Source organism: Grus americana, chromosome 10 (genome assembly GCF_028858705.1).
Source record: "Grus americana isolate bGruAme1 chromosome 10, bGruAme1.mat, whole genome shotgun sequence".
In the NCBI taxonomy this organism is placed as follows: domain Eukaryota; kingdom Metazoa; phylum Chordata; class Aves; order Gruiformes; family Gruidae; genus Grus; species Grus americana.
In genome coordinates, this window is record NC_072861.1 from 7,761,450 (window position 1) to 7,777,185 (window position 15,736).

The following is a 15,736-nucleotide window of genomic DNA, read 5'->3' on the forward strand; positions in this document are numbered from 1 at the left end:
GAAAGGATGGGGAGAAGTTTTGGAATGTAGAATCATCATCTGCTTAGAACTTTGTCGTGCACAGTTCCCAAGTTGTACGTTAGAAACTGAAACTTTACCTTCTATTGCTGGGCTATTTTTCAGGAGTATAACTTTCATAAGTAAAACTACAGAGATTCCTTCTTTGGCTTCAGGTAGGATTACAGTTAATTTTAAGTGCTTCTTGCTGAGCCTGCTTGTTGAATTCAGTTAACAGTGAGAGAACTATTGTTTAGTTGATAATATTGTACAAAAATTACTGTGACACACAGTCGGAGTGAAGCATCACCACTGAAGTAACCATCAGTAATGGGGCAGAGGACTTTTTTTTTCCTTTCGCACCCAAATGCAGTCGAAATTCTGAGTAACTATTTCTAGAATTTCATATGGTGTAAGATGAGGTTTAAGTATCTATTTGGGTAGAGCTCAACTTATTTTTGAAGTAAACAAAATGGATCTAGACTGAGTTAATACTTTTGTTTATTGTCGTCTGATTACATGAGATAACCCTTACAGAACAGTCTTCAATGCTCAGAGTCTTTGTTCACATCATGTGAAAATACGCTTTGGTCCTACTAAACAATATTGTCTTTGGAGATGTATGCAAGCAGAGGGCAACTGCTCACTAGCATAAGTTTCTCAGGGTTCCTTTTGAGACAAAGTAAGTCTTCAAAACCTCTAATCCTTATGACTATTAGGCTGGTAACATACCACAGCTTATCATAATACAATCACTAAACTAAGTATTTACACACTGCTCTTCAGGATCCCAGCTTTGCAAATAATATAGTAACATGAATGATTTATATGCCTGTTTTAAACTGATACATTAAAAAAATAATGCAGATAAGGACACCGCATTAGATAAGCGCCTAAGATGATGAAGAGACTGTAGCATCTCTCATATGAGAGGCCTAGAGAAGCTGGGGCTGTTTAGAGTGGAGAAGAGAAGGCTTGGGGAATATATCTCATCAATGTTTTCATTATCTGATGGGAAGGAGTAAAGAAGATGGAGCTACGCTCTTCTCAGCAATACCCAGTAACAGGAAAAGGAGCACAAACTGAAACACCAGAAATTCCACCTGAATGTAAGGTAACACTTCTTACTGCGTGGATGGCTGACCACGGGAACACGTTGCCCAGACAGGTTGGGGAGTCTCTGTCCTTGCAGATACTCAAAACCCTAAGTGACCTGCTGTAGTGGACCCTGCTTGAGCAAAGGAGGTGGACTGGGCAATCTCCAGAGATGCCTTCCAACCTCAACTATTCTGTGAATATACAAATATACAAATGATAAAGTCTCTATATGAATACAATGATAAAGTCTCTATATGAATACAAAATCTTTTAAAATTAAATACTGATTTAGCTCACTCAAGTGGCAATTTTTCACCAGGCTTGAACAAAAGCAGACTGACTTGTGAGATTGCTTTTAAGGAATGATTTCTTAATTCTTTTTAGCCTTCCTTCTTTCACAGCCATTGTGGAATCCTTTAGTGCCATCAGGACCTTTGGGCAGCCGCAGCACCCCTACAGGTAGGCCATCTGCATTTTGTATTTTCCGAGCCAACATGGGGCTACTGACGGGACTCTTCTCTTGCGTTACAGTTTGAGCTTTTCTTCTCTGTACCCAGGGGCTACCAGAAGGAGTGATACTGCTGTCAGAGGAATAATCTGTGCATTTCCTTGGAATTTCAGGGCTAGTGCTTGGGTTAAGCTTGCCGTCTTCAGCCAGCGGAGACTTTTTAGTTACTTTTCTTAGTGAAGATGGACTGTTCCAAGGACTTGATCTGGGTGACACGTTGGGACTCAAATGGTTGTTTGGGTGAATGATGGGGCTCAAATTATTCACAGTATTTGTTGCAGTGCTTTTGCGTCCTGATAATGGTGATGTAGGATTACTCTCTGGGTCAGAAGAGCTATTTGCTGAAGATTCATCACCAACAAACTGAAGTTCTTCAACTCTCTTATTAAGGGATCTAGCCTTCTTATGACTCTTGCTGGTATCTTCATCATGGTTCTTGTCTTTGGGAACTTTTTTCTTTGGAGGTTTCATGCCTATTAGGATGACTTTCATGCCGGTCTCTTTCTTTTCAGCACACATGAAGTCATGAGCACGTACGGCAGCATCTACTTCTTCAAACTCTATAATTGCACATTCCTGAGTTCCCAGTTGGGTGTACCGATTGCTGACTCTCCTAATATCAGGTGGTAGATCCCTACCAGGCTTGAGAATACGAACTGATGAAATCACACCAAAAGTTACAAAGGCTTTGAGGAGATGCTCCATTATCCTTTCTTGCACGCATCCATTTTCTTGTTGTTTGTTAAGAGCCTGCAGCTCAGAAATCATGTGGATATCATAGACCAGTAACATCCTGGTAGGGAGGTTTTCACTTGGAAACACTGGAACTGGAGTATTTCTTCTAACCTTTTTGTTATCATCATTGAGCTCAAGAGTGTCTGAGTACTTCAGTGCATAGGCTGTGGTTCTCCAGTCACGGGTAAGGTGTTTCACCTTGAAGACAGACACAGGCTAGGCAGCACAACTGATCAAACGCACTCAAACTAATTACAGAAAGTGTAAGGCAGATGCAGGCTTCAGTCTACAAACAGAAACCTGGATTTAAGTTTCATGTAGCAGGCTTGAGTGAAAAAGTAAAGAGTTTTCCTGCTATAATGGGCATCATTGAGCTCCTGTAAAGCTCATGTCCTGGTGAATCTACTCAAAATAAGAACTGACACTAAATCTCAAACTGAAGATCATTACTTTAGCTTAAAGCCTGCTAAAGTGATGTTCAGTCATTCCCTATCTAGGTCTGAACCATCACCAAAATGCATATTCTGTGGGGTTAAATTTGCCAAACAAGTAGTTTTGCCAAGTTTAGGACTTCGTTTTATTGAACTGATTTTTCCTCCCTCAAAAATCTCAGTTTAAACAAACAAACACAAACTTCTCCATTCTTTTTAAGACTTTGTATTATCAGTATAATCTGGTTAAAGTGGTCTGAAGAAACTGGGAGTGCCTTAAGTTCTAGACTGAAGAGCTCTGCAAGACTGTCAGATTTAGAATCTTGACAAAGTGTTTCTAATGTAATTTTAGAAATCAGTTACATACACGTTTACATAGGAGTTCCCAATGTAAAAAAAACCCCAAAACAACCCACAAACAAAACCTTTAAGTGACTTCAGTTATCAGATACTTTCTACTACTCCTAATTTTTGGATCTCCATATATTTGCAAAGGTCAGATATACCATCCCTTCTCAGAAACAAGAAAGTAACTTTGCCAGGATTACTTAGCTACTCATGAGTAGCTGATCTAGAAATGAATTTTACCCAATGTCCCATTTACTATGCCCTACTATCTCCCAGAATGATAATTTACAAGTGTAGCTGCTTAAAAGCCTATGATTTCCTTAGCCAATCATGAACGAGTTCAGCAATTGAAGTTTTGGATGAGAACAAACCTAACCATCACATCAAAACTGAATCAACCCCTGAGAGAGGTAGATAAAGAGAAAGGCTGTAGAACCACCTCTATAAAATAAGTTATTTTCATCTACTCTCTCCTAATGTCTTTAGATTCATCAGGCTTACACAAGGCACTTAAAGTCTTAAAAAGTTAGCTTACCTTCTTAAAAGAAGTGAGGAGTTTAACACTGACGTAGCCCATCTTATTTCTTCTCACATGCTTTAGAAGGAAGGCATCTTTCTCAAGGTTCTCATCTGAGAAGTAATATTCAATCTGTGCTATTAACTTCTGGATCAGGTCATTTTCTGGTGGTTTCCAGTTCTGGTCAGAGTCATCATCATTCTCCCCACCACTGGAAAACAGTTAAATCATTTTATAAACAGGTCTTCATCTTTTATTTGTGGATTCAGATAGTCTTTCAAAATGAAAAGATGTAACCATAATGTTGATTCCAACTTACTTTATATGTAGGCACTGAACAGGTATCACCCTATCCATCTGAGGCAGGAGGCCAGCTCAGAGGATGAAGCTTTCCAGTCAGCGTAAGCAGCCAAGTTCCTGAGCTCATTCCACAAACTGATCTCAATGTAGACACATACACTAGCAGCTTGAAAACGCGCTGCCAACTCAAATCCTACACCGAAACATGACATGCAGGTGCACAGGCACTTGGTGGTGTACAAAGTTCCTCCAGTGACAGTGTTTTATTTTTCAGTATGAAGCTATTAAACATAGGCTTGACATTTATGTGCTTCAGTAGTGTCACATATCAGTGAATGAATATTCTGACTTGATGCAATCATGATTTTTCAAGCCTCATCACTGCATGAATGCAGGAGCTAGTATCCAGGGAGTAAGAAAGACTGACAGGACTATTGCACTTTTTACAGGTCACTTCCAAAATGACAGAGTAACTTAACTAGCAGTTTACCAAGAGGCTTAAACTGTATGTACATTTCAGAGTGAGGACTTTGGTGCAGTAGCCGTTCATGTACCTCAGGAACAGCTGTATATGCACACATATGCAGGTTGCTAAGAAGTCATGCTCATTTTCTCTGCCCCTCCCATCACGTTGTCTAGGTATCTGTGCAAAATGGAGTACTCTTGAGCATCCTATCCCAAAAAAAGATGCTGCAACCATGGATTTGAGATAAGCTTCTTGCCACATAGTTACAGCAACATGTTTGTTGCTGAAATACAAACAACCATTTAAAATGTTATCTAGCACTGAGGCAAATAGTTCTCCCACAGACTACAGCCGTAGATGTTGCTATACGAACATAATGCACAAGTCTATCTTAAGCCAGAGCCATTTTTTTAAAAAACAGTTAGCAGATTAGTTTTGCTGTGGTTAGTGTAGTTAGTTTCTGTTAAAAAAAAAAAAATTAAATCATCCACTAAGCCCCCTAGACCCTATAAATCATGTATTACTTTGGTCTCCCATGTATCTTAGCAACACAGAAGAAGGAACCACGCATTTTCCCAAAATCGTCTTAAATGGCTTTTGCAGAGCTTGTGAAATCATTCAGCAAGGAAGCAGGCATCGCGCTACAATCTGGCAGGGAGGTTGCAAGCTACTGAATCACCTTGCCTTGTGGCAGTTTTGTCTACTACCTATTGTAGTAGACAATTTTGTCTACTACCGATTCAGAACTAGTGTGGGCACAAGAAACTTAGAACATTTCAGCATTTTACATATCCACGCTCTGCTAAGAAAAGCTTACCTTCAATTCAGGGTGGAGCTTACAGGTTTTTTAGAGGATTTATTAGTACAGACATTTGCAGGTATTTGGAAGGTTTGGATGGAAAGAAAAGGGAGCATCATGCTTGGGAAAACTAAAAATGAACTGCATGTTTGCAAAGATCAGTACCATCCTTACAGTGTTGTCACACTGAATCACAGTGAAATAGGTCTCATTTTACCTCTCTAAATTAAATATTGGTCACAGTCTGAACTATATACCATTTCTATATTTGGCACACAGTTCAGCTTTTACAAAATCTTTAGGGCTCTTACAACAGCCCTCACTAAGTACTGTATGGAAATTCCACCTACAGCAAATGCAGAAATTTGTAACTAGCTCCATATTAATTCATAGTAATGATCAACTGGTAGTACCTCTAAGGCATCAACTCTACTACAAAGGTAGTTGATAAATCAATCTCAGTCAACATTGACAAAAAAATAGCCTAGTAGTTATTCACAACTTTCATTTACTTATTTATTTATTCAGAGCTTTGTGATGGATATGCTTGTCAAAACAGTTAGGACAGACTGAAAAACAACCTTTTAACATGGTGACTCATCTGGCTATTAGTCATACAAGAAACTAAACACACATCTGCATAGAGAATAGATTTTGGGTTTTAAATATCAAAACTCACAAAAAATATATTAAATTGGATAGAGTATAACCTTTTGACAAGTTTTTGCTAAGTCTCAAAAAGAACAAGGTATTGTATTAATAAGCACTATGTGGCAATACAATTTACAGCATTAAGTTAATGTTCAAATAGTACAATCACTCAAAGGCAGTGCAAGTCTGTTAACAAAAACTAGTGGATATAATACTGCGTGCCTACTAATGGGATGTATGGCTGCAGCAATCATTAAATTTCAGTTTCTATTGTGAAACATTGTATTTTAGACTGACAACATCATAAAAACATTCACCTTTCAAGCTCAGATTCTTTCTGTATCTGCCTGCATCCAAAATAAACTTGAGCAAGAATAGCTTTACTTTATGCATAGGAGAACCACCTGTTTGTTATAAACAGCCTGAAGATCTTTCTGAAGCACTTGGCAGCTAAATGGCTGAGGACTGAATGTCACAAATACTCAGAGATCTCCCAAAGAACTGTGGTATCTTGATGATGAGGAAATGGTTTTCATTTCTTAAGTTATAAAACCTATAATCTGAGGAAAAAAACTCTAAATTGTCTGCTAGCTTAGCTGGAGAGTGAAATGGCTTATTTCCAGCAGTTTTAGACCATCAGTGACAATTTTCCAAATGTTTGAATAAATAATTTCCTATCAGATGTTGCATTCCTGAAAGTAAATCCTTAGCTGAGGTCATATGTAAATGGCAAAAGCATGTGTGAACTCCACTCACCTACTTTTGATGCAGAGCCTTTATATTCTCTCCATGGCAATACCTCTGGCCTTTCCTGGATAAGGAAAAGGCCATTTACAAAAAGGCAACCTCCACAAGAACTGAATATACATCAGCACTGTCAGCAAACCTTTCTGAAGACAGCACCTACTGTAAGGGATTAAATAAGTGGCATTTAAGAGTTAGCTATTACATGCTACAAAGCTTGAAAAAATAACCACCTTTTTTTCTAGTCTAGGCCAGGGCTACTTACACAAGTAACACTGTCAAACAAAACAAATGTAAAAAATACTCTGAATTTAAGAAATCAGTAACTGGATTGCAACACTGTAGACTGCTGTACATATTTATAGAAATACCAGTCACATATGATTGTGGAAAGAAAAAGGAGACTCAGTTTGAACATTTTACTTGTGCCTAGCTATGCTTGCTTCCTGTCTCTCTAGTGCATAGTTGACAACTTCAGCAGCTGCAGAAAATTCCCCCTCCCCAACTACCCATCTGTAATTTAAAACAATGCACTGTGATTCATTCTGAGTCAGTACTAGGATATGAAGTTAGAGAATCAATTACAAACAATTGATCTTTGAACAGAATTCTGAATTTCATGCTATTGTACCTAAATATGTGACTGAATTCATTACAGCATCTGCAGCTTTACTACAAAACAGAAGATGAACTACAAGCTTTGTCCCTCTGCGATTTTGTGGCAGAAAAATCCTGGATGTTCCTTTTACGAGTAAGAGATTCTGGTAGGCATTAAAGCAACTTCAGTCAACAGTAATAATTCCTGCAATTTATCATTGAATACAGACAACACTATTGGCATTATCAAACAGTAAAGTGTACAGTAGATTACAAAGTGGCAGGTTCTTCTGCATTTAAACTGGTCTTGATTTCACGTCTGGTCAACTTGTTTCCAAAGCCATAGAACAGGTCTGCTTGTCCATGCTTAATTCTACTGAAGAAAATCTCTATCGTTCTATGTAATAAAAACCAAACGGAAAAACCAAAACAAACCACACCACCAGTCACAGAATCATAGAATGGTTTGGGTTAGAAGGGACCTTAAAGATCATTTAGTTCCAACCCCCCCTGCTACGGGCAGGGACACCCTCCACTAGACCATGTTGCCCAAAGCCCCATCCAACCTGGTCTTAAACACTTCCAGGGATGGGGCAGCCACAACCTCTCTGGGCAACCTGATCCCCTACCTCACCACTCTCACAGTAAAGAATTTCTTTCTAACATCTAATCTAAATCGACCCTCCTTCAGCTTAAACCCATTACCCCTTGTCCTGTCACTACACTCCCTGATAAACAGTCCCTCACCAGCTTTCCTGTAGGCCCCCTTCACATACTGGAAAGCTGCAATTAGATCTCCCCAGAGCCACCTTTTCTCCAGGCTGAACAATCCCAACTCTCTCAGCCTGTCCTCATAGGAGAGGTGCTCCAGCCCTCTGATGAGCTTTGTGGCCCTCCTCTGGACTCTCTCCAACAGCTCCATGTCTCTCCTGTACTGGGGCCCTCAAAGCTGGATGCAGTACTCCAGGTGGGGTCTCACAAGAGCGAAGTAGAGGGGCAGGATCACCTCCCTTGACCCGCTGGTCACACTCTTCTTTTGATGCAGCCCAGGACATGGTTGACTTTCTGGGCTGCAAGCGCACGCTGCTGGCTCATGTTGAGCTTCTCATCAATCAATACCCCCGAGTCCTTCTCCTCGGGGCTGCTTTCAATCCATTCCTTGCCCAGCCTATAGCTGTGCTTGGGATTGCGCCGACCCACGTGCAGGACCTTGCACTTGGCCTTGTTGAACTTCATGCGGTTTGCACGGGCCCACCTCTCCAGCCTGTCAAGGTCCCTCTGGATGGCATCCCTTCCCTCCAGCATGTCAACCACGCCACACGGCTTGGTGTCGGCGGCAAACTTGCTGAGGGTGCGCTTGACCCCACTGTCCATGTCCCCGACAAAAATGTTAAACAGTGCCAGTCCCAGTACCGACCCCTGAGGAATGCCACTCATCAGTGATCTGCACTTGGACATTGAGCCATTGACCACAACTCTTTGAGTGCGACCATCCAGCCAATTCCTTATCAACCTAGTGGTCCATCCATCAATCCTAATCCTAAAACCATCCAATCCTAAACCCCTTTCTGTAAAAGGCAGTGAAATGGAAATGTCGGGGACACCACAGCCCGGCGCTTCTCGCTGTGGGGAAGCCACGTCCCACTCCGCACCTACAGCGGGGCTGCGGGCGTCCACCGCGCTGGGCAGCCCCGGCCCCGGCACTTCCCTCGGGGGGGGCACGGGTGTAGTCGTCGCCGCCGCGGGCAGCTCCCCGCCCGGCGGCTGCCGGGTCTCTCCGTTGGAGAGTTTCCCCCGTCTCCCAACCCTTCCCGCCGGCGTTGCATCAGCCACGGCCACACCGTTACGTGGGTGTCCGCGGCGGCCCCGCTCCTCGCCCCGCACAGCCAGCCCGCAGGGAGATGCGGGCGCCGGCCGGGGCCCCTTCCCTGCTACCGCCGCAGCCCGGCCCGCGCCCCGGCGGGCTCACCTGGAGCGCCCGCACCGCCCCGAGTCCTCCTCGCTGCAGCTGCCGCCGCCCCGCGCAGCCGAGTACGGCGCGCCGGCGCCCTCCTCCTCCTCCGCGGCCGCCTGGACGGCCACTCGGATCTGCACGGGGCCGCTCCCCGCCGCCAGCTCCGGGCCGGCGGCCCCAGCCCCGGGCTCTGCAGCCTCGGGGGCCCCAGGGGTGGCCGGCTGCCGCTGGGCCATGGCGCTCGGCTGTAGAGCGCGCTTTGCCGCCGGCCGGGCTCAGCCCGCCGCCGCCGCGACAGCAGCGATGCCCTGGGCTGCCGCAGCCGCCGCCCGCTTCTCCTCCGCTCCCCTCCCGCTGCGGCGACGGCGCGGGGCGAGCGGCGCTGGGGCGGCGCTGCCAGCTCCACTCCCCCGGGCGGGCCCCGGCCCGGCAGCGGGAGGGTCCGTTCCTCCTCCAGCGATGCTTCCCCCAATGCGTACGCCCGCCAGGACGTCTGCAGGGCCCTCGGCCAGTTAAAGTGTCTTTCTCGTTGACGATTGAATTGGAACTGCTTTTATTTCAGCAGAAAACAGCAGAAAACTGGCTCCTCACCGAAGAGCAATGTCCCAGCTTCTCATCTCCTTGTACAGCCTTGGGGCTGCGCCACTGTGTCCTGACTAGAGCGTTGCGTTTTACGAAATTCAAAAAGGTTACACTGGGGTAAGTGTGGTTTTAAATGCGGAGGATGAGATTTGGAAATAAGAAAACCGAGTGAACAAGGATGTGATTGGTTATATGTTATTTTTGTAGCGCACTCCTCTATAATTCTGCATGGTACTTAAATAAAAACATTCCCCCATAAGAACTTATTAAAATAGAGGCCCCTTTTCTGAAACACACATTGATTTATTTTATATTTCAGTGGACTGTTTCAGCTATTAAAGTGAAATTAACATTCGTGTTTTCAGGATTAGAATCTAAACCATTTCAATTTACCGTGTAAATATTAATTCTTCAGTCAGGGAAGATCTTTCTTTCAATACTATCCAAACCCAAACTGCTAAATGCTGGTAGGATCTTTAAGCCATTTGTGGAATCCTTGGTTTTGTCTGTACAATTAATCTGAATTGTACTCCACTGTATTGCTTCGATGTTTTCTTCTTTAAAATTTGGATTGGCAAAAACTGAGACTGCCCTCGGGCCAGTTCTTCTCATCACCGTGACAAACAGTCCTCATGAGTCAGATTTGCTGGCATTAACACATAATGCAACTACCACTCTGCCTCAGTGGGTTTGGCTTATTTTTAAACGTGCCTTAAGCAATGAAATATTTTGTTTATGAAATAACATGTTTACATGCATCACTAACCAAATGTCTACTCCTCTGGTAATAGAACAGCATTTTGTAATAAGTCTTGGGTAGGACATCACTTTGCTATTGATTTCAGTGGGAGCAGAAATACAAACACAAAATAGACATTCTAGGAGAGAGTAAGTACGGGTATTGTGGGTCTGCTTTTGTATTTGAGTTCACGAGTTGTTTGCCTCCCTGGGTAGGAACAAGGTCAGGACCAGTATCAGCAAAGAACTATTTTGTGCTACAGCGAACCTAAATGATGTTTGAGAGAGACATTTCAATTTATCTTATGGCTTCTTCTGTTGAGGTTAAGTGAACTTGATTTTATTGGGAAGGACACTAGATCTGTTTTTCGGCTTTACCAGTGGTCACTGCACAGAATTGGCCTTTGGCCTTGTCAATGTTTAGCTCATTTCTTGAAGAGTCCTACTATTGTTATCATCTAGTCTGCTACAAATATGTTAATAACGTTGAAAGAATTAGTGCAGATGAAAATTAATGTTATTTCAACCACTGTGTTGCTTAGATCTCCATTGAAATTACCAGGCTAATGTTTGGTTTGGTTGGGTTTTTTGTTGTTTTTTTGGGGGTTTGTTTTTGTTTTTTTTTTAATATAGCGATGTTCTATAATGCTTACCTACCAGCAGAGATTAAGCAGTATTTGTAACCATGGGAGAACGTAAAACTAAAAGAATAACGTAGACAAGTCCCTTAAGAGGGGAATCCATATCTCAGCTGAGCTTCTGATACCTAGTTAGGATTATGATCCCATGAACCTCAACTGTGCAAAACTTTCCCAGATTTCTTATAGCACATTCATTGTTGGCACAGTATCGTCTACATACCATAGAAAACACCCCCATATTTTATAATTCTCACAAAATAAGCCATAATTTCATTATTATTCTGTCAGCCTTTCAGCAAACAGTAACTAAACCAACAATACACAAAGCTAAACCCAAGGTAGGGATGGGGTAGACACCATGAGGCAATTCACAGCCCTTCCACACACAGCCAGCCAGGCCGTTGCTTTTCTAGCCACTGATTTCTTGATGTATGATTAAAAGCATCCACAACCCATCTGTGGGGCTTTTGGGCTCCAAGAGCTGCTTGGGGTTAGCAGCGAGAGCTGACACAAGACTGAGGTACTGATCCGGCCACAGGCGGGCCTCTCAGAACCCCACATCTGTGCCCAAGCTCTCCCAGTCAGATTTTCACATTTTGTGACAAGTGCGTGCCTGCAAGGCAACTTCTTGAGGCAGAACAGGAACCTGGAAGGTACATCCTGCTTCTTGCCTTTTCACGGGTTTTCATATATAGTCACATTCAGAATTCAGAAAAATACAATTGTATGAGTATCTTTTTACTAATGGGGAGGCAGGCAGACAGCCGCGCACTTGCGAGGCCTCCTCTCGCACCTCCACGAACCCTACCCCCGGCCCCTACCTGAGACCGCCTCGCCGGGCGGCAAGCGCCGAGCATCGCTCCCGCAGCGGACATCGGGGGACAACAAAACAGCCGCACAGCGCCACATGACCTCACGCCTTCCCGCCACTCGGCGCTACCTCAGCCGGCAGGCGGGGCACAGGCGAGGCTTGCCGGGAACGGGCCGGAAGCGGCGGTTGCCCCGGTAACGGCAGAGAGATTTCCGACAGGGGCGGCGGCCGGTATAGAGGTGCGAGGCAGCGTGAGGCGCTGGGGAAGCGGGTTTACATGGTGCCCAGCAAGTGCCGGCCCAGTAGGGGTCCTCGGGCCACGCCCGTCCCGGTAGGTGCTGCCGGGGTGGGGTGGGGTGGGGTGGGGAGGGGGGAGGGTGACAACCGCTTCTTTTCCTCAGCCGTCGGTGCGTGGGATGCGGAGAGAGGACGAGTGGTATTCCTCCGCTTCGCGCCTTCGCCGCTCCAGAGCCAAGGCGCCTCGCTGAGCCCCACCGCTCCTCAGAAGGGCGGGCCCGGGGTGGGGTGGCGGCCGCGCCTCTGAGGGCGCGGCCCTGCCGCGGTTCTGTGAGGCCGTGTTGGGGCCGCGTGCGGGCGGGTGTGGGGAGTGCCCTGAGGCAGCGCGTTCCGCTGCGCGCCTCGAGAGGAGGGGCAGTGAGGCAAACGCGGGTGAGGGGAGCTCGGTCTTCTCTGCGCTGTGACTGGCGTGAGGAAGCTTCCCTTACGTTGTTTGTGTGCCTTCTGTTAATGCTGGGAAGTGCATATATAAGCCATTTGGTTAAATATTTGTTAAACCTTTTGATCGATTAGTAGCTAGGTGCTACGTTTTGTCATCTAAATCCAATTAAAAGACCAGCACATTTTGCCTTTAAAAATTACAAATTTTTATATTTGAAATGTAGACACTTCATAATGAGGATAACATCCCTATCAAAGTTACACTTAAAGTGTATTTTTAAAACTAAAAACAGCAGTGGGGGCTTAAACTAAAAATTATTTAGTGTTACTTAGTGCTGTGGCTTATTCTTCATAATGGTTTTGCAAAATAGTTCCTTTCTTGGCAGATTTTGCTGTTGAAAATACATTTATTGTTTGTTTTAAAACAAACTTACATTCAACTTTTTGTATGATACTTGTTTTTGAAAAATGTAATATTCCATTTCTGCTTCTTCCAACTTGCAGGTTAATAATTGTGGTCTTCAGCTGGTTATCCAGACCTCATCAATAACAGATAAAAGCAAACCAGTAATTATTACCTTTTCTTTAATAGTTATATTAGTTAATGCAGTTGTATGGTATAGCCAAATTTGTATACCTTCAGGTAGGAATTGCCTTTTCAGTAGTAATATGCTGCCCTTTAATATAATATCTGATGTATCTGAATGTCCTTTGGTAATTTATTTCATTCTATTAAAGATACATAAAGTGAAACCACTGGGATGTACTATAGCCTGCCATAAACTTTGGGGTTTTTTTATATATGATTTCTTATGCTTCCATCTGTACCTCTCTTCCTCCTGTAACTGCAGTATTCCTTATAGGGTGAGCTTTTTTTCCCTTTATTTAGTCAACTGCAGGTAGATGTGCTGGTAACTTCCATATTTTCATTTTGGTTTCCAACAGTGAAACTTTTCAGTTGTAATATCTTAATAGAATGAATACTCTTTTTATTGGAACAATTATTTATTTAAAAAAAAAAATTCAGAGTTTCCTGAGAACTGTAGTTGTTACTAAGGTTGGTTTTGTCTGTGTAAAGACATTGTTTGCATTTGAAAACTTTAACATTTGTCTTAAATGTTATGTTACAGTTTGAATTCAGAATAAATAAAGAACAGTCATCTTTCCACAACAGACTTCTGCAGCATGATCTTGAAAAAAACTATTCAGGAAGGCAAGGTGATTTACATTTTAATGTATTTAGACAAAATTAGTCTCTAATTCAGAACCCCGATATGAAGAGAGAGTTATCCTATTGTGCTTGTGTGCTTTTGGCTTTGAAAAGCAAGATATTTGGTGATATCACTGCTAACTGTAGGGAAGCCTGGAAGAGCCTTGAAACACAACGCTTCTTGCCACACTGCTGCTGCTTGCCTGTCATGTAAAGATAGTGGTTGGTTAGGATAGGAGATCAGTTTAATTATTATGGCAATTCTTTATTCATTCTTGTAAAAAATAAAGATCAACAGCTGTTCAGAATGGGTTGATTTTTAGGGATATTATGCAACTTATTATGGAGTAAATGTAAGTCTGCAGTTTGGTTTTGTTCCCCCCCACAGGAGAGCAAAGAGTATTAAGTCCTTTGGTGCGTAATAAGCAGATATATCTTCCAGTACCATCCAGTCTGACAGAACTTTCTGGTTTAGAGTTGAAGCAGAATATAGGTTCTTTATCAGGATTTGGCGAATCTTCTATTCACACATCTACAAAATCCAGATCCCGACAAAGCAGCCACAGTATTAGTTCACATACTTCAGGTAACAGTGAAAACTTCTCATTAGTGTCTCTCTCTTGTTTTTTGGGGTTTGGGGGTGTTTTGGTTTTTTTTAAAAAACAAAACAGAAACAAACTAGGTGTCTTATTGAAAAGTTGTGACCGGTAAGATGTGCTGCTTCTGGCTGTCAGAACGTATGACTGCATGGCAAGTCTTGCCTATTCTTCCTTCGGGTATTAAGAAAGGTTAATAGGTAATTGTCGGGTAACTGCTAGAAATATGTTCCAAAATGTAATATAGACATTTTATGTACTTGCCTTTAACAAAAGGGGGAACTTTCACACATGTTTTTAGGAGGGTGACATTAGAAGAAGAAAAGTCACTGTACTGCCATTGTGTCATGTTTCAGACTGGTTTTTAAGTCTCTGGTCTTATGCTTATTGACTTAAAAACCTGAAACACAATTAATTTAAGACTTTTCCAACAATGTTAATTGATTATTTTTGGTCTCAATTATATTTTTTTTTCCTTTTCCTTCACAGTTTCTTTTCACTTTGAAGGATACTTAAAGAATGTGGGTTGTTATACGGGTTTGTTAGAGTAGCTAGTGATGAAATGTTAGAGAGTAGCACCGAAAAGATTCTAAATTGAACAGCAAATTGTTTTACTTATAGAGGTATCTCTTCTAATGGCTTATTTTAGTCAACAATGAAATCGCTTTCTATAGTAGCAAAGCAATTATCTTTGTTTATTGAAGAATTAATGTTAATATTCTTCTGGTAGTATGCATCCATGATGAGTTTGTGGTTGTACTCGATGATCTTAAAGGTCTTTTCCAACCTGAATGATTCTATAATTCTGTGATTGATTTTTGACCAATATTTTTCAGTGCATCATTTTCCAAGTAAGTCAAAGCTGAACAGCTGTGTGGCAGAACACATTTGTTGATTTATTTTGTGGGTATTTTTAGTCATCCTCCCTCTTCCCCCTTATATTAACAAAATGGGTAAAGATGGATAGCTTTGTAAATACATTTTAAAGGGCTGCTTGTTTCTTTCTTGATAGTGGAGTGAAATATAATACCAATGATTACTACATATTGCATGCAATTACCTTTAAAAGACTGCATTTGTTTGTGGCTCAATGGCTCTGTTTCAATGTTGTGGTGCTTTAGTTGCTAGTTCTAGCAACATCTACTTGATCTGTGTCTTTAAATTCACCTTAAGTTAGATTATATCTTCTTTAAGTTCAGATACTGAAATTGTGAAACAATTTTACAACCTTACCTTAAAACATCATTCGGTAATTCTAATCAAAACAAAAGCATCTACAGAATATCTGCTTACGACAAACTGTTGTTAAAAATCTCTCAAAACCAAAACAAATAG

The 15,736-nt window shown here is 42.5% G+C and overlaps 2 protein-coding genes across 9 annotated transcripts in view; one reads left to right on the forward strand and one right to left on the reverse strand.

Annotated features, from left to right (window-relative positions):
- Positions 1-481: 481 nt before the first annotated feature.
- Positions 482-12,063, reverse strand: LARP6 (La ribonucleoprotein 6, translational regulator). 3 transcript variants are annotated; one of them, XM_054837259.1, is made up of 4 exons: positions 9,161-9,299; positions 6,607-6,661; positions 3,653-3,845; positions 482-2,536 (listed from the first exon to the last, which is right to left on the reverse strand). In XM_054837259.1, exons 3-4 carry the CDS (start codon positions 3,692-3,694, stop codon positions 1,466-1,468), a joined length of 1,113 nt encoding a protein of 370 aa, XP_054693234.1. In that variant the 5' UTR covers positions 3,695-3,845; positions 6,607-6,661; positions 9,161-9,299; the 3' UTR covers positions 482-1,465. The 3 variants fall into 3 exon arrangements, with proteins under 3 accessions (XP_054693234.1, XP_054693233.1, XP_054693232.1); XM_054837258.1 differs by lacking the exons at positions 6,607-6,661; positions 9,161-9,299 and adding an exon at positions 11,928-12,063; XM_054837257.1 differs by lacking the exon at positions 6,607-6,661 and having other exon boundaries at positions 9,161-9,840.
- LRRC49 (leucine rich repeat containing 49) overlaps positions 12,039-15,736 on the forward strand; it is a 51,367-nt gene continuing 47,669 nt past the window's right edge. For 3 of the 6 annotated variants that reach the window (XM_054837250.1, XM_054837252.1, XM_054837255.1), the window contains exons 1-4: positions 12,039-12,248; positions 13,100-13,162; positions 13,726-13,813; positions 14,194-14,391. In XM_054837250.1, the coding sequence (XP_054693225.1) occupies positions 12,195-12,248; positions 13,100-13,162; positions 13,726-13,813; positions 14,194-14,391 (403 nt within the window). In that variant the 5' untranslated portion in view covers positions 12,039-12,194. The remainder of the gene's footprint in view (positions 12,249-13,099; positions 13,163-13,725; positions 13,814-14,193; positions 14,392-15,736) is intronic. The other 3 variants (XM_054837253.1, XM_054837251.1, XM_054837254.1) reach the window with 3 other exon arrangements.

Bases quoted from the DNA above. Each gene is read 5' to 3' on its own strand.
- LARP6 (XM_054837257.1), bottom strand. From the start codon at position 9,381: ATGGCCCAGCGGCAGCCGGCCACCCCTGGGGCCCCCGAGGCTGCAGAG. The intron at 3,846-9,160 runs GTGAGCCCGCCG...ACTGTTTTCCAG, and splicing joins GGGCGGTGCGGGCGCTCCAG to TGGTGGGGAGAATGATGATG. The intron at 2,537-3,652 runs GTAAGCTAACTT...TCTGTCTTCAAG, and splicing joins TCCTCACTTCTTTTAAGAAG to GTGAAACACCTTACCCGTGA.